The sequence below is a fragment of the Eleginops maclovinus genome, chromosome 16 (assembly GCF_036324505.1).
Source record: "Eleginops maclovinus isolate JMC-PN-2008 ecotype Puerto Natales chromosome 16, JC_Emac_rtc_rv5, whole genome shotgun sequence".
Classification (NCBI taxonomy): Eukaryota; Metazoa; Chordata; class Actinopteri; order Perciformes; family Eleginopidae; genus Eleginops; species Eleginops maclovinus.
In genome coordinates, this window is record NC_086364.1 from 22,625,797 (window position 1) to 22,647,052 (window position 21,256).

Sequence of the window (21,256 nt, forward strand, 5' to 3'; positions counted from 1 at the left end):
TTTTTTCTTCGCTTTTTGGGAAACATGAGAGCTGGGCTAATTCGCTCCCTCTCTCCCTGTCTCTCGTTTTCTCTCTCCCACCCCGGCAGGACCACCCACATTCGGAAACGCCTTGCTGTTCCCGGGGCAGCGCCGAGAGAGAGAGATGTAAGGATGGGTTATGACTGACGGTTTTAGCAGAGTATCAATTACATCAATGTCAAAGCAGCCATAACCTGCCGCTGTGAGCCGAGCAGAGCCTCCCTGCAGCGGGGCCTCCTGCAGCGGGGCCTCCTGTGGACTTCATGCACCCGCTCCAGTCTACAGAATATTCAATGCAAGACAGTAAATAAAGAAACAGCAGCCTTTATTTGCTTGCTAAGCAGAAAGTAAACAAGTAAATAAGTGTCATCGTGCAACTACCTGTATGTGAGAGCACTCCCTGCCTGTGACTGAGCGGTGAAGACGGCTCCTTACACTTCAAACCTCTGAAATGTGTTTAACGTGTTATTTGAGAAATGCTTACGCGAGCAATCTGGGGTGAAGCTTCTTTGAGCACGGACACTTTGATATGTTTGCTGCATGCTGTCTGCAGAATATTTCATGCTTTACAAGAATGCTTCTTAGAGAATAAGTGCAACTGTGCAATTACACATATGACAGGGCACTAACCTGGCTTTGTGTGAGGGGGAGGGACGGCTCCTTCAGTGCTCAGAGTTCATGCAGCTTACTTTCATAAAAATGTTAACGTGTTATTTAGCTCAAGCTTTTTTCCTACGTGACTTACATACACTTGAATTCTGTAGATTGCCTACGGTAGTAATTTGGGGTTAGGTATCTTTCCCAATGACACTTCCAAACTTCAGTCTGCAGAATGGTTTACGAGAATGCTTCTCAGAGAATAAGCACATTTACACGTATGACAGGGCACTAACCTGGCTTTGTGTGAGGGGGAGGGCCGCCTCCTTTAGTGCACAGAGTTCATGCGACATGAAGCGTCTTTAAAAAAACTAACGTGTTATTTAGCTGGTTCCTAAGTGACTTACACACACTTCACTTCTGTAGTTTGCCTACAGGAGTAATTTGGGGTTAGGTATCTTTCCCAAGGACACTTCGACATGTTTGCAGCGTGTTCTCTACGTGCTCTCGCTTCAGTGCGCAGAATGTTTAATGCATCTTAGGAAATAAGTGTCGTTGTGCAATTACATGTATGACAAAGTAGAGAGAGACGGACCCTTCAGTGCTTTAGAGTTCACTGCACTTTTTATCCTGTTATTTAAGACGTGACTACGGGAGTAATAGGGGGTCGTAAATTGTTGTTGTCTGCTTGTAAACTACATGCACTGCCTTCCTCCTGCAGATTATTTAATGCATTACAAAAACACATCTAAGTATTGTGCAGGTAGGTGAGCAATAACCTGCTCTTGTGTAAAAGGAGAGTCCGATAGGTGAGTGCAGCATGAATCTCCCCCTCACTGCATTCACTCGCTTCATCCTGCAGCTGAGTTAATGCATGACACAAACGCATCTCAGGAAACAAGTGCAATCGTGCAACTCCATATGTCAGAGTCAGAAAGTGCTATGGTGTACAGGGGAGAGAGTCCGATACGTTTAGGTAGCATGCACTTCATTAATTCTGCAGCTCATTTAAAATCCACCTTAAAGAAGAAGTGTTTGAAGCTGGCTTTAAGTTCAAGAACATGTTTAAGAATGACTAGAGTCCAAAAACAGCAGCTTTTATTTGCTTGTTAAGAAGTAAATAAGTATATGTCGAATCTTCTTAGAAATAAGTACCATCATGGAGGAGACTGGGGGAGATTATGGGACTGACAAGGACACAAAAGGTCACTGTGTTCCCTCACAGTGACATAAAAAAGACGTTGCATTAAAAATAAATAAACAAGGATTACAAGCAGGATCAAATGCTACGGTACGTTTGAACCTACCGGAGTTTCACCGAGAGAACCGAGTCTCGGTGAAACCAGCGCCCGCTTTCCAGTTCAACATGAAGGCCTCTGCAGCTCATTTCATGCATTACTAATAACTGATTGCATAATGCAGCACTGCGGCTACATGCACGCGCCTCATCTGCAGAATATGCATTCCAATACAAAAAATGCACCTTAGGAAGTGAGAGCCCTCATCGATGAGATCAAAGAGCAGAGAGAGTTTGTGTAGCATTGAGTTTAAACTGCAGGCACTCACTTCATTCTGCAGCTCAGTTCAAATCCATCTGAAAGAAGAGGTGCAACCGTGCCTGAAGCTGGCCTCTGCTGCACTCTTTAAGTTCATAAGTCTGAAAAATGATTCACTAGAGGCCAAACTTTACTGAAAAACAGCAGCTTTTATTCGCTCGGGATCAAACATTTAAAATAGTCAGTGTCTACGTGGATGAATATTGAATCAGTGGTGTCTTCACCAACCTGCAGTCTGCTCTCTGAACGCCTTGTTGTGTTGTTTAGCTTATTGTTTGTTTGTTTTTCAGCACATTGTTTGTTTTGTGTAGTCCTAACAGGCTTTAAAAGTATTTAGCAGCTAATTGTTGCAGGAATAGATAAGAGAGGAACATCAGCCTTCTTAACATAACACAACATTAAACTTGAGTCAAAACAGCAGCTTTTATTTGCTCTTTAAGCAGTAAATAAGTTTATCTCACCTCACACGTTCAAAACTTCTTTGGTATAAAGGTCAGTGTCGCCACTCAGTGGATGTTTCTTAGTATTGCGTCTCTACAAAGTGCAGGGCCTCTCTAAAAAAGCGTTATGAACAAGTGACTGATGATGCTTTGATGGCTAATTTATAATGTATGCTTCCTTAAGGACAATATTTGTGTTGCCAAGTTTTGAAAATAACGTATTCACAATAGGACAATTTCCCCTTTTGGATTAAGGCTTAAGATAAGGCCGTGTTACCTCGGTTGGTAACCCAAACCTGGCAACCCAAACATTTGACTTATTATGAAGCATTATTTATTAACCATTAATAAAGCAATCACATAAAACGGCTTTATTAGAGAGAAGCACCCTTTCTGACATGAAATAGTATAAATAGTAGTGGTCAGTGGTCAAGCATAAATACTATAGAGTGGTGCAGGAATGAGTCCTAAAAACAGGGTATGAGTCACAACCCCACTGGTGAATTAAAATAGGGGGTTACTAACAAGTGTCTGAATGAGACGACTAAACGTCATCACGCCCAACATTAGCCTCCTTTAGCTTAGCGGTGGAGACGTGGAGTCATGTGACCGTGCTGTAGTTCCTTTATAGCCCAACATTAGCCACCTTTAGCTTAGCGGTGGAGACGTGAAGTCATGTGACCGTGCTGTAGTTCCTTTATAGCCCAACATTAGCCTATATATATATATATATATAAGGGGCTAAAGGAACTACAGCGCAGTCACACACAGAAAACGCAAAGACGAGGGAACAGGAAGTGGTAAAACGCTGAATCATTTCCAGGTTTTAGGACTCATTCCTGCACCTCTGTATTGTAACAGCTGCTAGCACGCCAATACGGTTTGCAGTGAATGACTGTAAGGTGCGTCTTAAAAACACGTGTACCTCTCATTTAGTTTTCTGGGTTCTCCTTTTCCCCACCTCCGTCGCCACTGATCCCACCGTGGCCCCCATCATGCCTCCAACTGGCCCCCCCACAAACAGCCCCACCAGGGCTCCCAGCAGCGCCTCCCTCCGAACCACAGTGGGCAGCCACCTCGCCCACCCGCTCAGCTTCTCCCACAGCCTCCACAGGAAACAGGGAGGTGCGGTGGAGACTCCACATCCATCAGAGGGAAAGAGATGATCTACTTCCACGTCCAGGTCACCGGCGCTCCTCTCCGCCTCGTCCCGCACCTCCAACATGTCCTCCTCTGTGATTTCTTCATCTCCTTTCCTTTGTTGGACCATCTCCTCCTGCATCCTCCTCACCTTCTCCTCTGCTTCCCGGTACAGATCACAGCTGAAGTGCTTCTCCCCAGAGTCAGAACTAAAGATGGAGAAGCAGCATTCAGTTATTACAAGAAACCTGCAGCTCTGACTATTTTACTGGGTGAGACTACAACAGATGTTAAAATGTAAATGCAATTTCCAGAAGTGAAATACTCACATCATGCTATAAAGAACTACAGCACGGTCACATGACTTCACCTCCCCACCGCTAAGCTAAAGGTGGCTAATGTTGGGCTATAAAGGAACTACAGCACGGTCACATGACTTCACCTCCCCACCGCTAAGCTAAAGGTGGCTAATGTTGGGCTATAAAGGAACTACAGCACGGTCACATGACTTCACCTCCCCACCGCTAAGCTAAAGGTGGCTAATGTTGGGCTATAAAGGAACTACAACAGGGTCACATGACTTCACGTCACCACCGCTAAGCTAAAGGTGGCTAATGTTGGGCTATAAAGGAACTACAACAGGGTCACATGACTTCACGTCACCACCGCTAAGCTAAAGGTGGCTAATGTTGGGCTATAAAGGAACTACAGCAGGGTCACATGACTTCACCTCCCCACCGCTAAGCTAAAGGCGGCTAACGTTGGGGGTGTTTAACAGTCTCATTTAGACACTTGTTGTTATTGTATATTAGTTGTTGTGTGTTTATTTGTTCTCTTTGCTTTATTGAATGTGATTCTGCTGCACTGAAGCCCTTTGAATGGCCGTGTGTTGAAAGGCGCTCTATAAATAACCTTGCCTCGCCACCTGCTCCACCTTCTCCATCAGCTCCTCCACGGCCTTCAGCCCTCTCTCCAGGGTGTGGTAACGCTCTCCACATTTCTCCACCAGCTCCAGGAGGTCTTTGCGCCAGGTGACCAGGAACCCCTCCAGGGTCTCGTCCTGGTCCAGTTCCTCGGTGTGGGTGAACAGGAGGATGGTTCTGGTTCTGATGGCCGAGGAGCCCAGCAGCTTCTCCAGGACCTGCAGCGCCGCCGCCTCCCCGTCAGAGGGCTGGTTCAGGGGGATGCAGAGCAGGAAGGCGTGAGGCCCGGGGGAGGAGCGGGAGATGAAGGAGGAGATGTGTCTCCGCCTTTCATCCGGGTCGCAGCCAGAGCCGAACCACAAGCCGCTGGAGACCAACTCCACCTGAGAGAGGAGGACGGAGATCAGAAGGTGTGTGTGTGTGTGTGTGTGTGTGTGTGTGTGTGTGTGTGTGTGTGTGTGTGTGTGTGTGTGTGTGTGTGTGTGTGTACCTGTCTGCCAGCAGCCTCTCCTCTGTGTTTGCTGCTCTCAAGGATGACGGGGGGCTCTGTGCCCTGCTCAGAGTCTTGCAGGCCGAGGATGCTGCAGACCGCTGTTCTCTTTCCTGCCCCCTCCCGACCGAGCAGCACCAGCCTCAGAACCTCTAAAATATAATACAGTAAGAACTGTTATATTAACATATGAAGTTAGAGTAACACTGTGCAGGAAAATGTGTATTACGGATGTTTTCTTTACTATATTTTCTATGAAGACAGCAAAAATGTGCAAACTCTCAATCTTAACCAATGATGGAATGTAAAGAACATCTACTCAGGTATTGCACAAGTACTATTTCACATACTCGCACTTTCCTTGAGTAAATCTGGTGTAATGCTACGTAAGCTTCCACGACACTCCCGTTTCGGAGGAGCACATTGTAGTAAAAAACAATGTAATGCAGTTCTGTGCTGCTGAACTACACAGCGCTACATCAAGTATCCAAGACCTGAGTACTTCTACTTTACTCAATTACAAGACCTGAGTACTTCTACTTTACTCAAGTACAAGACCTGAGTACTTCTACTTTACTCAAGTACAAGATCTGAGTACTTCTACTTTAACTCAAGTACAAGATCTGAGTACTTCTACTTTTGCTCAAGTACAAGATCTGAGTACTTCTACTTTACTCAAGTACAAGATCTGAGTACTTCTACATTAACTCAAGTACAAGATCTGAGTACTTCTACTTTACTCAAGTATAAGATCTGAGTACTTCTACTTTTACTCAAGTACAAGATCTGAGTACTTCTACTTTTACTCAAGTACAAGATCTGAGTACTTCTACTTTTACTCAAGTACAAGATCTGAGTACTTCTACTTTACTCAAGTACAAGATCTGAGTACTTCTACTTTTACTCCGGTACAAGATCTGAGTACTTCTACTTTTACTCAAGTACAAGATCTGAGTACTTCAACTTTTACTCAAGTACAAGATCTGAGTACTTCTACTTTTACTCGGGTACAAGATCTGAGTACTTCTACTTTTACTCAAGTACAAGATCTGGGTACTTCTACTTTTACTCGGGTACAAGATCTGAGTACTTCTACTTTTACTCAAGTACAAGATCTGAGTACTTCTACTTTTACTCAAGTACAAGATCTGAGTACTTCTACTTTTACTCAAGTACAAGATCTGAGTACTTCTACTTTTACTCAAGTACAAGATCTGAGTACTTCTACTTTACTCAAGTACAAGATCTGAGTACTTCTACTTTACTCAAGTACAAGATCTGAGTACTTGTACTTTTACTCCGGTACAGGATGTGAGTACTCTCTGCACCTCTTGTGTATTCAAACAGCTGGTCTGATGGTATCTGATGAAACACAGTGTAACGACCTCGCATTTCAGAAGAGGCAGCGCCCTGAGCAGCTGTCGTCTCTAATCTCAAACACACAGAAACACGAAGCCACTTTTATATTCTTATGTACTTCTTGTCTCACAGATAGAATAAAGTCCTTTATATAAATATAAAACCACATCCCATCCTACCTGCAGCAGATGTTGACATCTTGCCTCGATACCTCCCTTGTTTACAGCTGATTCAGAGAGGATCACACTTCCTGGTTCCTGGACCAACAGCTCCATCTGTGGCCGATGAAGGGAGGCTCTACCCGGGGAACGGGCACCGGGCAGGGACCGATGTTCAGAAAATGACTCAACAGTTTTTAATCACTTCAGCCCACATTGTGGCGTGGCTGATCATCCTTTCACACCTTTAATATAACAGAATACTCGACTTGTTTATCCCAGGGGAACATTTAGGTTTGTGAGAGTTGCTCTATTAGGAATTCAACTTATAAAACGGCTATAGAAAGTTTTACAGAGAAAGCAGTAAGATTTAATGTACATGAAATGTGTTTACTTAATTTACTGTGGTATAATACAAATAGTGTAGTGCATTTCTGACCTATATTACACAGCAAGATGTTATAGCTATGCTAACAGCTGTCTATATTTAGTGGTGCTTTCTGAGCTAACTAGCATTCTAACAATGACAATGCTAACATACTAGCTGGTAAAATGTTAGCATGCTAATATTTAATAATGAACCTTATGACGTCAGTACATATCTTTCTGAGCTAAATGCTAACCTCAATATTCTCACAATGCTAACATGCTGATGTGTTGGTGGTTTGTTTGCCATGTTAGCTTTGTGTGTTAGCATGCTAGTATTGGATAATTAGCCTCGGTTTGGACCTTTGCCAAATTCTCGTCATTTAACTTAGAAAATAAAAAGTCAACCACATGATGGTGCTACATGAAATCCACCAGTGGATCACCATAGCCATTATAATTCATCCTCTGGCCACCATCATGTCTGAACAAAACTAGGTGGCAACCCACTCTGAAACGTGTTGAAGTATTTAATGTGGGGCGTTGTTGGTTAGTAAAAAATGAAGCAGAAGCTGAATTTGGAAACAGTTTTAATTTGTACAGTTCGTAAAATGTGTTACAGTTCCTCACAGGTTCAACCTAAACATGTCTGTATTATTTTCTAGAGAGCAGTCAAAGTCTAAATGCTGTATGCACAGTAAAATATCAAATGTATAAAACAGCACTTTTTACACGGTAAAAGAACAACTACAGATATTATGCTGACGAAGACCAAATGACTCACACACTCCTGTACATTTCAGTAAAAAAATCAGACACACACACACACACACACACACTGTACAGTAACATCAAAACTAAGCTCAGAGATCAACATGCTCAGTAAAATGTTTTTAAAATAATAATTAAGAGAACAAGGTTTTAAAAAGTAAACTTTAAAAACACGTTGACACTAGAAATATCCAACTTTTCAGAGGCTAAGATAAGAGTAGCTTAAATTAAAATCAGAGGGTCGCTTCCTCCGATCAAATCTGAGGATTTCTGACGCCCCATTTTGATTGGATTCTTCTTCTCTCACAGCCCCGGCATGATGTAGGCGATGTTGTCCAACGTATTAGACTGTCAGGAGTGAAAGAGGAGAGATTTGTGAGAAAATGGCAATAAAAGTACACGTGATTGAAGTGTAAAACCATTGAAAACACCTGGATGAAATTATATCTACATTTTTATTAAGTGTGTAACTTTACCAGGACGTTTCGAGGACAGCCGTTGAGCTGTGGTATCTGCGCAGTGAGACAGGTCAGCGGGCCCAGAGCACACAGGATGGAGTCGAGGAGGACAGACAGACTGCCGGACACCGCCACCATGCCCTAACACAAGGATATAGAGAAGATTAAATACACTCAAATGATCCAAAATTGGGAAATGGTTTTGTTACAGCAGCAGGTTAACATGTCATGTCATAGAGAGCCTATAGAGCACGCAGTAGAATATACAGAATAAGTAGGAAGCACTCATATTGACCAATCAGCTACTAAAAACAAATTGATCAAATAAAACAAAGACAGGGAGGTGCATACTCCCAGTTGGCCTGAATAAAGACACCGCCCCTGCAGCACTGTATACGGTGTGTGCACACATGCATGTGCAGACTGACCTCTGTTTCCTGCAGCCGGTGCCCGATCAGGGACAGGGACTCTCCGAGGAGCTGCAGGTGTGCGGCTGCGTCGATGGGATCCACCTCCGGGACTCGAGCCGGGGACAGGGACAGGTTTCCGGGCGCTCTGTTCGGGGACACCATCCCTGTTCCTGCTCCTATAACTTCCATGGACAAACACACTTGTTTTAATTTGGTTCTGCTAACTGCTGTTGGTATCCATTGTTTTTACACATCACAAAGTTATGTGCTGCTTTGTTTACGAACTGGGCTGGAGAATGTTTATTTTTGTGAAGCACTTTGCGTTATCTTCAGTGTATGAGAGGTGCTATAATCGAAAGCTACCTTTGCTCTTTCCCTCCGTGGCGCTCTTGTGTTTGACTGTTGTGGCCTCGGCTTTGTTCTGTTTGTGCTGCAGATACTGAGCCTTCTGCCTCCAGACCTGCACACAACAGACACAGAGGAGTTTAGTGAGTGCAAGCCTAACAGAGAAACCTTTCTAATATTAACTCAAAATAAGGACAAAACTCACCAGCTTGTCTTTCTCTGGCATCGCTTTCCAAACCTCCGCCAGCTTTTTGCTTAGCTCACCAAAGACTGCAGATTAGACGAATACAGTCATTGTTTAAAACGAGTATTTCAATATGAGGACATCATACCCATCAGTGTCATTACTCTGGAATGACAGATTCAATTTAAAAAGTAGATGAAACCTCACAGAAGTATTTCACGTTTTTGATTTCAATATGAATTTATTTGTTCAAAACTTAAATGAAAATGGCTAACTGTATTTTCACTACTACCGTGTGCATTCACTGCAAAACTGAAAAGGAAAAAGTGATTCTACATTTATTTTTAGAAGACCAACTCTGCTTTATCAGAATCAGAAAAAAAGAAGAACATATTTACTGTATGTTGACATAAAAACCCGTGTTTGTATTTATTTCAAATCAGGTTTAAAAATATAAGCGTTATATAAATACTATAATTCAAATAATGCAATTTAAGATGCATCCGTCACAAGTTTCCATTTAGTCCTGATATGACCCACCCAGTCCTGGCTGCTCTGCATTGATGTTGACTCTGTACTCCTTACAGAACACCTGGTACGCTGTGGTGTTCTTCTTCTTGGGCTGAGAAGGGAAAGCAGAGGTTATGCACGTGTTACTCCGATGAAAATAGCCGTCGTTAGAGCTAGTAACGCTGTACGAGTCTGTTTGCGTAGTCAGAGACACGTTTGGTATTTTTCTCAAAGCTAAATTTCCAGTTTTAAGAAGCATCTCCGAACCGTGTCTGACCTTATCTTTGTCCTTGTCGTGCTTTTCCCGATCTTTCTCCTCTTTCTTCTTCTTCTTCTCTGTCACCCCGTCGTTGGCCGGGTGGTGGTGGGGGGGGACGGGCGAGCTCATGGCGTACATCGGACCCACGGCGCTGTGAGTGACGGTGGGATGGGAGTGACCGTGGCTCCTCGAGGAGTCTGAAGACACACAAAGGTAAATGCTGGGCGTGATGACGTCTCATTGAGGCACCCAACAAACCACGACCCCCAGCTGTGCTCCAACTAAATCTCCAGCTCTGCAACAAACCTCCGAATCCTTTGCTGTGCTTCTTGTCCTTCCCACTTTTCTCCTTGTCTCTGTCCTTTTCTTTGTCCTTCTTCTTCTTGCTCTTTTTGCTCTTCTTCTTCTTCTTGGACAGGTGTGTGTACGAGTCATCTATAACCAGTTCACCGGCCTCCAGTTCTCCCCCAGAAGAAGAGCTGTCGTCTCCCATGCCTCCCCCGTAATGACCTGAGTAACAGAGAACAGGGCGGTGGATATTAACAACATAACAAACACCTTTCTTTACAATGGGGCTCACTTTTTGGGGAATTGCCTTTCCTGTAGAGATGTATTTAGGTTTTAGTGCATGTAAATGGTCTGCAAAGGCATAAATCCCAGTGTTCCCTCCACAGGAAGCTCTCTTTTTGAACATTAACCCTTAAGAGTCGACAGTAAAACGGAGAGACGAGGGTTTAAAGTTTATACAGTCATATTTCTTTCAAGCACTCAAAAGTTTGAAAAATGGAGGCGCATATTTTTACATCTTTTACGGAGCGGAAAAAGACGCTGGAAACGTTAGACCCTGCTCAACAGGGCGCATTTACCAAAGGTGTGGGGGGGTATTTAGGTAAACGGAGCTACACGAAGCGAGACGAAGCAAAACGATGAGAGACGAACAGAGAAACAGTGATTGAAGAAAAGTGACAGACAAACATTGAGAGTCATAGAAACAGTCTGACAGATTTACAGCTTTGAAGATACTCTACAGCACTCTGTGTCCTGGTGGACAGAGCTTTGAGTAATGAGTAACAAACGCCTTTGGATGCTCCTGCTATTTGTTCATAAAATGTGTATATAGGTTCACGATACCTCAATTGAACTGTGACATTATCATAGTGACATCCCCTGAATATATTTCCAGCTTTCAAAATGTTTCGCTGTGCGTGTTTGTGTTACCCATATCAAAAATAATATCATTTTCAAAATACGTTTTTTTGTGTGATTTTGGGTCCATAATGTCCAGGTGAGGTTCTCCTAAAAAAAAAAGAGATACCAAACATGCTAAACATTTCTTAATGGGATTTAGTAAGACCAATCAAAATAAAAAAGGAGCTTGAAAACGGCCAAATTAGCCCCGAGACTCCAAAGGGTTAAAGCACAGTACAGACACACCATCCTAATATGAACCGAAAATGAGAGTCATGTCCTCTTTGGTGAAAAACTGTGTCCTGGAATGTGCTCCCGATCTTCCGTGCAGCTCCAGGAAGAATAACTCCAGACTGACTGAAAGCAAAACAACATCATTTATCTCACCTTCCACCTCCACCTCTTTCCCCACCACAGGCAGTGGGTCTCTGCTCTGCTGGGCTTTCTTCTTGGTGGTCTTCGAGTGCTGCGTCCGGTCTCTGTCCTTCTCCTTCTTCCCGCCTCCTTTGGACGAGTGAGGCGGCGGGAACGGGAATGTCTCTCCTTCCTCTTTCTCCGGCGACATGATGAGCTTCATCTTGAGCCCGTCGGCCTCCCGTAACGTCAGCGGCTCCTCTTTGGGGGCTCCGCCGTGAAACAGGGACGACTTTGAGGAAGAGGAGGAGTGCTTCTTGGAGGAGGAGGAGGAAGATGAAGACGGGGGACGGTTGTGGGAGAAGGAATGGCCGCCTTTGCTTCCGCCGCCGCTGCTCTCGCGTTTGCGGTCCTTGGAGGAGTGCGAGGAGAAAGGTGGGTACGAGGGTTTCTTGTGTAAGTGGGGGCTGGGGTCTGAACCTGTGGCCAGGGGGGAGGTGATGGCCTGCAGGAGGCCCATCGCTGTGTCTGTCGGGTGGGAGGAAGAGGGGGAGGACATGGGAGAGCGGTCTGCAGACTTGTGCTTCTTCTTGTGGGGAGGAGGGCCGTCGTGGTCTGAAACAGAGAGGCAGAAAGACAAAGTTAATAAAGCTGCTGAGTGTTTTTGTTGGTGGAATTAAATATTACTAAAGGCATGACGCTCTCACCTCTGTAGTAGTAGTCCTCGCTATGCTTCTTCTTCTTCTTGTGCGAGTCTCCTCCGAGCATGAACAGATCGGACTCCTGGTTTGGAATGACACGATTGCTTTTTAATGTTCCACCTTACACCAGTTAGTTTAAACAATCATAAGGGCGTAATTAATGGCGTAAGATCTTTAAAGCTTTCTGTGATTTGAGGTCAGGTTAAGTCGGAAAGTCAACTTACTTTTGGACGCTTCTTGGAAGACTTCCGGACCTGAGCAGCGATCTCCTCTTCCTCCCTCAACAGATCCTTGTACGACCTCCTCTTCTCTCTCTGGCTCCGACCGGCTACAAGGCCTCTGTCTCCGTCCATCACCATATCTAGGGTAAATGAACTTAGTATTATAACCCTTAACTTAAAACCTTATACGCCTTTACTACAGTAGGAACACGGTTAGACCACATGTAATTTACAGGCGGACATTATTACCCATTCCTCCTTTACTCTTGATCTCCTCAAAAGCCATGGCGTCTCTATTGTCAACACGTCGATCTGTCAGTTTGTCACTGACAACATAAGGCAGGATCCAGACCTGTAGAGTACAAAAAATGAAATGCAAATTAAGGTATTGAATGCATGAAATATCTATTTTTTAACTTGTATTTTGTGACGTTGTCTGAATATAGACAAAGCTTATGGGATTGCTATTCTAAGAGCTGTAAAGTAACAAAGTACATTTACTCACTAACGTACGACAACATACCATTTTGAGGTACTTTATTTGAGAATTTCCATTTTCTGCTACTTGTACTTTTACTCCTCTACATGTATTTAATCCCTTTAGTTGCTAGGCAGATTAGGATTAATGATGGTGAATATAATCTCCCTTAAATCAGACTGTAGTTCACCTGCAGTAAATCCAGCAGCTACCCTGCAGTATACAAAGCCATTCAAACTAGCTGCACCTTTACCAGCTCTGAGAACACTTTAATGATCAATCATTATAAAACATATCAGAGATATTATTCTGAAATGGACCAATCAGACAATGACTACTTTTACTGTCGCTACTTTAAGTACATTTAGAGGAGAGTACTTTCTACTTTCACTGGAGGAACATTTAGAATACTTTCACTGTGACAGAGTATTCCTACACTCTGGTACTTCTACTTTACTCAAGAACAAGATCTGAGTACTTCTACTTTACTCAAGAACAAGACCTGAGTACTTCTACTTTACTCAAGTACAAGACCTGAGTACTTCTACTTTACTCAAGTACAAGACCTGAGTACTTCTACTTAACTCAAGTACAATATCTGAGTACTTCTACTTTACTCAAGTACAAGACATGAGTACTTCTACTTTACTCAAGTACAAGACCTGAGTACTTCTACTTTACTCAAGTACAAGACCTGAGTACTTCTACTTTACTCAAGTACAAGACCTGAGTACTTCTACTTAACTCAAGTACAATATCTGAGTACTTCTACTTTACTCAAGTACAAGACATGAGTACTTCTACTTTACTCAAGTACAAGATCTGAGTACTTCTACTTTTACTCAAGTACAAGATCTGAGTACTTCTACTTTACTCAAGAACAAGATCTGAGTACTTCTACTTTACTCAGTACAAGATCTGAGTACTTCTACTTTACTCAAGTACAAGATCTGAGTACTTCTACTTTTACTCAAGTACAAGATATGGATACCTCTCCCACCTCTGCAGGATGTAAACAAAGCTTATTACAGCTACATAGGACTGCTTTTCCTGCTGATCTGGAGCTGCGGAACAACGCTGCTCTAAAGTGCTCCGTGATTCCCTGCTTCTTGAGGATAAACCAAAGTAAAACTACAAAAATAATGTGGTCTGTTAACAACAAACAAGTACAAAAAAAAAGAAAGCTAAAAACAAACTCCCGCCTCATTTCATAAAGATACACAAACACACCCCCTCTCAATTCACTTTGACTCCCAACATTTCCACTACTAAGATTCGTGTCGCTGAGCAACCCCCCGGCTTTCCGGGATAAACAAAGCAGGAAAACCCGAGGCTTAAACCCACAGCTAGGCCGCGGATGTTTAAAGTGCATAGAATAATGAGGCATGCATGCATTCAACTCAGCTCAGGTCTTCAGATTCTCTGGGGTTATAGCTCATTTTGTTTATTAACCCGAAAAAGAGAGGGAATAATGTGTTTATCTGAAATGTACTACCTTTCAGATCTCCAATTTACGCGGGTCCAGTCGCCATCTTTTATTTTGAGAGAGCAACGATACGTGTCGACGTAGTGGGCGGTGCTTAGGTGATGCAGCCAATCAGCGGAGGGGAAAGTTGCCATTTCCGCAATGCATTCGCTAAAGAACTACAAATCTACAGAAGGCGCTTTAATTAAATATTCTTAATAATGTTGATATAAAAATCAGTATATATTCATATATATTTAAGTGCCTTTTTTATGTATAAATATTTTGTATTTACCATTAAATTTTTCTTTATTTGTATTTTCTTTTTGTTTTGTTATTTCTTTCTTACTTTTGCTGTGTGGGTTATCTGTTCAAATTTGGATCATTTTTATTTGATATATTCTCTTGCATATTTTACCTTTTTGTTTTCCATAGAACTATGTTTGTTGTATGTTCATATGCTGCACATGTGCTAGTTATTTTACCCATTTATTTACATTTATTTCTTTGTTTTGTAATGTGTTTTAAACTGTTTAAAGCAATTTGAGCTGCATCCTGTGTATGAAAAGCGCTACACAAATAAAGCGGAGTAAAATAAATCATGTATAATGTAAAAAAACAAAACAGTGAAGAGACAACTTTATGCAAAACGTATTCATCTGTGCCGTTTTTTACTGTAGATCTCAAGAAATATTTCTATTTATACTAGGCCTAATCCTGCATGTGAACGATTTCAACACACCTAATCATTGATCCAATTTCTCAGCAATATTATTATTTAAAATACTAATTTATATGCGAGTCCACATACCTTTTTAAACATTTTGAAAATTAAGAAATGCAATGAAAACAGTCAAAAATGTAAATATTTTATTTCAGAATGGGTCTGCAAAATGACCCAATTTTACCGTGGGATCAACAAGGTATTTCTGATTCCTTCAATTGTATTAAAGACAACCTCTCACCAGTATAGCCAAACAAATTGATTTATTGAATCACATAAATCAATTTTCCAACAAATATCAAGTCATTTCTTTACACTACACTTCACAAACATGCAGCACGAGCGAGAGAAGGCAACAGAGACGCCGTTTAAAACAAAGACCAGAGAGAACTGTTCAAACACTTTGTGAGAAACATGACTCAGAATTATTCTGCAGGCAGAAAGAGAACACAAGGACACAGCCGTGATTCTCACACACACACACACACACACACACACTTTCCCTCACACACACACACACACACACACACACACACACAATCGAGAGTTGAGATCCTGCTGCATTCTGGGTAGGCATCTGTTCCACTAGCTGTTCCTTGTAATGCATTTCTCCCAGAGGCATTTCTTTTGTCCTTTTTATTTAAAAAACCAACACATGAAACTCTTTTCTGTCCATCCCTTTAATGGATACCACACTGCACAACTGGGCTTTAACATTTGAGTTTTGGTTTTATTTGAACCAAGATAAGAGTGTTTATGTTAGCCAGTATTTACAGAAACACCCGGCATTATTAAGCGTGTGCGTGTGTGTGTGTGTGCGTGTGTGCGTGTGTATCTGGTTAAGGCTCGTGGAGCAGAAGCGTTGTTGAACAGCAGCAGGACGTTAACTCTCTTTATACTTTATCTTCTACCTATCCCCCAGATTCTGTTTCTGTAGACTGAGTGATGTGAAGCTGGCCAATAAATCGGTCACCTCGTCCACCTGGAAAAGAAGAAACAACACACAGTTATGTTTAAGTAAAATAAAACTACATCTATTAGAAAATAATCAATAATAATCTGTAATTGATATGAAACTCACACAAATAATAATCACATGAAGTGGAAATATATATATATATATAAAATCAGCACAAATAATGAATAAATGGAGATATTGAGGTGTGTATTCCTGACCTGCTCTTTGGTGCGTGTGTGCTGCAGCTGAGTGGAAATGTGCTCCAGCCTCTCTTTAGCTTCACTCTGACCCATCAGGTTCAGGTACTCCCTCAGCATCTGGATGATCTGCGAGGGGAAGACAGATGCAGAACGCTTTAGAGTGGAATTGATGAAAGGAGCTATCAGAGCCGAAGCCGAGCGGTGAGTCCTGTACCTGAGTGACCTCCCCCCTCAGGGTCTCTATGCTGCGTGAGTCTCCGTCCTGCAGGATATTCAGTTTGGAGCGAGCCAGGTGAAGAGGGGTCCGACCGGCTCGGTCCAGCGCGTCCACGCGGGCTCCTAAACACCAAATAAAAGCACAAATCTTCATTTACTTCCACGGATTCTGGATTGTGATTGAATGAAACACCCAGTAGAGTCCATAGAGCAGGATTGGGTCCTTAAACCCTGATATGAGCTGGACGGTTAGCCCCTCCTGGATCCCTCATCTCAAAGTAAACGTTTACTTTAGAAGAAGAAGAAGATTCAACTTTATTGTCATTGCACAGAGTACAAGTACTAGGACAACGAAATGCGGTCTCTGCATTTGACCCATCCTAGTGTTAGGAGCAGTGGGCTGCCATTATGTACGGCGCCCGGGGAGCAGTGTAGGTAACCAGTGTCTTGCTCAGGGACACCACGGTGGCACTTGGTCTTTCGGGGACTTGAACTGGTGACCTTCCAGTTCCCAGGCCAAGCCCCTATGGACTTCGCCACCACCGCTTTTGTTCAGCCTGTTATTAGGTCTGTGGTTTAAACAAGCCAAGCAGCTTTTGGAACAAAATGTGTTTATTTGTCTTAAAAGTTGTTGATAGAATTATATACAGAAACATAAAAAACACACATTTTTATTTTATTTATTGACTGAATTATATTTACTAACTTAACTGAATGTTTGTTTTAATTTAGATTTTATAAAATATGTTTACTTTTATTTATTTATTCATTAAATACAAATAAAATACTAAAATATATAATAATATAAACATAAGAGGTTAAAATGTGCAATAAAAATGAAATATATATATTTATAATAAAAGAAGTCAAAATAAAATGTCCATTAAAAGCTAAAACAAAACGCAATACAAATATTAATAAAAGCATAAGAAGTTTAAGTAAAAATGAGTGTTTCATGTCATTTCTCTACCATATAAACAGTGGTGTATTAGTTATAAAGAGATATTAGCGCTGAATTGAACAGTTTAAGGGGTCTGGCTGCTGATGGTGAGGTGAATCATAGAGTCAGTCTAAACCACTACACAGATTTTAGGGTGACCTGTCCCTTTACGTGAATGAGGTTGCTCCCTTTTATTCTCAGTATGACGTGAACAACATGAACGCAACCTCCACAGGGCTCTCACCTCCTCTCAGCAGCGTGGTGATCACAGGCACGTGGTTGGTACAGGCCGCTGCACAAACACAAAGAGGAAAGAGTTTGAAGACTCCTGCTGCTTAAAAAGAACCTCTCAAACTGTACAGCACTCTGGAGTTCACCCTTTAGCAGCTGCACAGGAGTGAGTCAGAGTGAAACGCAGTAGCGTGCATCACTGACCACAGCGCTGCAGGTTGTAAAGGCCACGGTGGCTGCTCTCTTACCCAGGTGGAGGGGGGTGTTCCCCAGACTGTCTCGCTGGTTGGGGTCAGCGCCGTGGCTCAGCAACAGTTGCACTACAGACATTTGAGAAAGGAGGTTACAGTTCTCAGATTCCTCTCAAATAATACATTTCAGTTCAATGATACCTCTTTCAAAACGCCTCGGCTCCTCCCCTTTATCTGGAATACCTTAGTCACTTTTCATTCTTGTTGTTCTTCCCTCTTTGTATGTAGTTTAATGTGAAGTCATGTGACCGTGCTGTAGTTCCTTTATAGCCCAACATTAGCCGCCTTTAGCTTAGCAGTGGTGACGTGAAGTCATGTGACCGTGCTGCAGTTCCTTTATATAGATTGCCAGCATGTGGGAGTTTTTTAAGCGACAATCATCCTACATTGTTAAGGTATAGTAGCTAAAGCTTTAAAAAACATTCAGTAAAGGAAAAATGTCCCTTTGAACTGTGGAGTTGAAGTAAAAAAAAGGCCTTGAAAGAAAGTAGAGTACAGGTTTATGCTCCGACCCGGTTGCTTTATACATGGTTCCCTATGATACCGTCACAACGGCTCCTCCATGAACCCACCGATGCTCTCGTTGCCGTTGCAGGACGAGAAATGGAGGGCCGTCCTTCCTTTGTCGTCGGCTGCACAGGGGTCGATGTCCTCCTGCAGGAGCTTTCGCACTGGAATAAAATCAGCAAAACACAAACTTTAAATCCTCCTGAAACTCCTGCAGGACATGTGACTGCATCGCCACCGTCTCAGGCTCCACCTATAATGCAACTAAGGCATGAAGCTCAAATACGGAGCCAGAAAAGGGTGTAAAACCATGCAGGAAATAGAATAAGAAGAAACAGAATGTAAAATAAAAGCCTTGCAGTGGAATAAAATACAGCTTTCTGTCATAATATATAAATACTGAAGCAGATGCAGGTGTTGGTACCTGTGTCGATGTCGTTGCTGTTTGCTGCTTCCCTCAGTCGTTTCACAGCTGTGGAAATAAGATATTCAAAAAAGGGATGATTATGTAAGTATTGCTTCATGACTGGACGAATGGGAACAGACAGACAAAGGCATCGTTCACACGCTGACACCGGGATAGTTCCTGCCGTCTTTGAGCAGCACATTATGCTTGTATGAGATCATGCAGTACTGAGATTCACAAACAGCAATACTATATTAATATGTGTTTGTTGGTGATGAATCAGAATAATAATATTGTACACCACTTAGGTTCTTTAGCTGTTGATACTTTGAGTACATGTTGCTGATAATAATGCATTAAATACGAGACTTTTACTTGTAATGGAATGATGTGGGACCGTAGCTTTTTGTAGTACTTCTTCCACCACTGTACACACGTTAAGGTTAGCTTGGTTTTTGCAGGTCTGTTGTAAACACATGTAGACCCAGCTCTGAGATCCTTTACTTAAATAACAGTAGAAATACTATGGACTTGAAATACTCAATTACAAGTCATTCAAAATGTTACTTAAGGTAAAAGTACTCCAGGTAATAAAGCCAAAGTACTCCGTTTTCAGAAGGGCTCTTTTCTTATATTATTTTTTAATGTTGTTAACAAATAAATGTCACAGCTTTTTAATCTTGTAGTTTGTCAGAGTTGAGCCAATTTAATTTACTTTTTTAAATACCTGGTACATTTTCAGAACAGTAATGCATCTTACATCATGTGTACTTGTATGTTAAAAGTAGCCAGTAACTATAAGTGTTAAATATATATAGTACAATATGTGTCACCTAACTGTACTGGGGTAGAAACAGGACAACGTGCAGTACAAGTATCTCCAAATAGAAAGTACTTTAAACTGTATGGTTTATCTGTAGATCCAGATGAATGTTACCCACCATAGATATCTTTCCCCAGGGGACCGAGGCTGCGGCCCAGCCTGTGGTGCCGCCTGCAGCTCACCTTCCCCGCCCTGCTGCTCACTGCCCCGGGCCCGAGCTCGGCTCTGCCCGGCTCCCACAGCAGGTGCAGGAACCTCAGCTCCTTTTCGTCCCTCTGTCCGACCCGACCCAGCACCAGCTTCCCCTCCCCGGTCCCACTCATCCCGAACCCCACAGCAGCAGCAGCAGCAGCAGCAGCACCGGTTCCTCCACCGGGGTCCATGCTCTCTCCGACCCCCGCCTCCTGGGTGCCATCTCCGGGTCCGGGCTCCAGCATGTACTCCCCCTCGGAGCTGGAGCGCTCATTATCCGAGGCCACGATTGGGCTCCACCCGTCCATACTTTATGGATGTTTATACTAGAAAGACAGAATCAGAAACGGGTTTAATGCCGAGTCAGTTACCTCATCGCTCTGCTCTCTGCACCTTACTGTATATATATTCCCCATGTCTGTTCTGCTCACATATCTTTATACATTTCCCTTCATTATAGTTTAACCCGCATCATTTTCGTTACTTCTATTATTACTGTTTTGACTTTTATTTGTATAGTCTTCCTTTCTCGTTCTGTCATGACGTACGTGTCCCTCCGGGGATCAGTAAAGGTCCATCTTTTCATATCGTACATACGAGGAATTTGGCTGGGTGTACATGTTGCATACATAAACCCAGTTAAAGAAGATAAAAAGTTTGAAAAACAACCAGAAATAATAATAAACTATACAAAACAAATGTCATATTTACTGCTGACTATAAAACTAAAATGATTTACATTAAATCTGGATATACCAAAGAACTACGTACAGTAAACTATTGCAAAGTGCACATAAAATATGTTCAGGATGAAAAGTGGAAGACAGACAGACAGACAGACAGACAGGCAGGCAGACACAGACAGACAGACATTGTTTTGTGACAGCAGCATTTGACAGTCAATCGACAGGACAGACTTAAACATAGAATAACATACAGATAAACATAACAATTTAAAAACAATACGTACAATTTCTCGGTAAAAAAGAAAACTTTTATTCGGAGGAATATCTAAACATTATAACATACACAGAATAAATTACAATAGTCTCTAGTATACCAATCTACTGAACATATCAACATAGGACACGAAAACTAAAACTACTACTACTGGCAAAGACAAACAGGAAATGGAGCCGTCATTATTACCGGTGAACCGTGGAGCCATTGCACGGGATGTTAGTCAGAAGCTGCCCCCAAAAAAGTGCTTATATTCCGGGTAATTTGTAGTATTTTCACACCCTTCCTTCCAGCACCAAAATGTCCCCTATTTCACATTTTCCATTATCGGGTGAAGGTAACAAAAGGCGCTCCCATTGGACAGACAGCATCTCCCGGCCAATCAGACTCCGTGTTGTTCAGTAGCTCCCCTCAAATAGGAGCGATGCAACCGGGCAGCCAATCAGACACGTTG

General features: G+C 42.5%; 3 protein-coding genes across 5 annotated transcripts in view; all 3 read right to left on the reverse strand.

Annotated features, from left to right (window-relative positions):
- The window catches only part of si:dkeyp-69e1.8 (uncharacterized protein LOC100001340 homolog), a 9,758-nt gene extending 2,874 nt beyond the window's left edge, over nucleotides 1–6,884 (reverse strand). The window contains exons 1-5 of one of the 3 annotated variants that reach the window (XR_010167580.1): nucleotides 6,706–6,884; nucleotides 5,168–5,319; nucleotides 4,672–5,060; nucleotides 3,438–3,963; nucleotides 2,579–3,343 (exon numbers count right to left, since the gene is read on the reverse strand). Coding sequence is in view for 2 of the 3 variants with exons in the window: in XM_063902918.1 (XP_063758988.1) it covers nucleotides 3,543–3,963; nucleotides 4,672–5,060; nucleotides 5,168–5,319; nucleotides 6,706–6,724 (981 nt within the window). In the remaining variant the exon portion in view is untranslated. Of the gene's footprint in view, nucleotides 1–2,578; nucleotides 3,964–4,671; nucleotides 5,061–5,167; nucleotides 5,320–6,705 lie in introns of those variants that run through there. The other 2 variants (XM_063902918.1, XM_063902917.1) reach the window with 2 other exon arrangements.
- Nucleotides 6,885–7,623: 739 nt separating this feature from the next.
- hmgxb4a (HMG box domain containing 4a) lies at nucleotides 7,624–14,492 on the reverse strand. The gene is made up of 13 exons (XM_063902944.1): nucleotides 14,425–14,492; nucleotides 12,701–12,803; nucleotides 12,455–12,591; nucleotides 12,237–12,312; nucleotides 11,563–12,144; nucleotides 10,294–10,497; nucleotides 10,006–10,184; nucleotides 9,759–9,840; nucleotides 9,240–9,304; nucleotides 9,053–9,149; nucleotides 8,708–8,871; nucleotides 8,298–8,420; nucleotides 7,624–8,169 (listed from the first exon to the last, which is right to left on the reverse strand). The coding sequence occupies exons 2-13, from the start codon at nucleotides 12,735–12,737 to the stop codon at nucleotides 8,125–8,127; spliced, it is 1,791 nt and encodes a 596-aa protein (XP_063759014.1). The 5' UTR covers nucleotides 12,738–12,803; nucleotides 14,425–14,492; the 3' UTR covers nucleotides 7,624–8,124.
- An 870-nt stretch (nucleotides 14,493–15,362) lies between these two features.
- ankrd54 (ankyrin repeat domain 54) lies at nucleotides 15,363–21,230 on the reverse strand. The gene is made up of 9 exons (XM_063904507.1): nucleotides 20,992–21,230; nucleotides 19,769–20,168; nucleotides 18,846–18,893; nucleotides 18,487–18,585; nucleotides 17,912–17,983; nucleotides 17,677–17,724; nucleotides 16,491–16,615; nucleotides 16,295–16,402; nucleotides 15,363–16,100 (listed from the first exon to the last, which is right to left on the reverse strand). Exons 2-9 carry the CDS (start codon nucleotides 20,148–20,150, stop codon nucleotides 16,026–16,028), a joined length of 957 nt encoding a protein of 318 aa, XP_063760577.1. The 5' UTR covers nucleotides 20,151–20,168; nucleotides 20,992–21,230; the 3' UTR covers nucleotides 15,363–16,025.
- Nucleotides 21,231–21,256: the final 26 nt, after the last annotated feature.

Coding starts and splice junctions, on each gene's coding strand:
- hmgxb4a (XM_063902944.1), bottom strand. CDS start 12,737: ATGGCTTTTGAGGAGATCAAGAGTAAAGGAGGAATGG. Junction 10,498..11,562: donor GAAAGAGGTGGAGGTGGAAG/GTGAGATAAATG, acceptor TCTGTTACTCAG/GTCATTACGGGGGAGGCATG. Junction 10,185..10,293: donor GCACAGCAAAGGATTCGGAG/GTTTGTTGCAGA, acceptor GTGTGTCTTCAG/ACTCCTCGAGGAGCCACGGT.
- ankrd54 (XM_063904507.1), bottom strand. CDS start 20,150: ATGGACGGGTGGAGCCCAATCGTGGCCTCGGATAATGAGCGCTCCAGC. Junction 18,586..18,845: donor CAGCAACGACATCGACACAG/GTACCAACACCT, acceptor ATTTTATTCCAG/TGCGAAAGCTCCTGCAGGAG. Junction 16,101..16,294: donor ACACACGCACCAAAGAGCAG/GTCAGGAATACA, acceptor CTTCTTTTCCAG/GTGGACGAGGTGACCGATTT.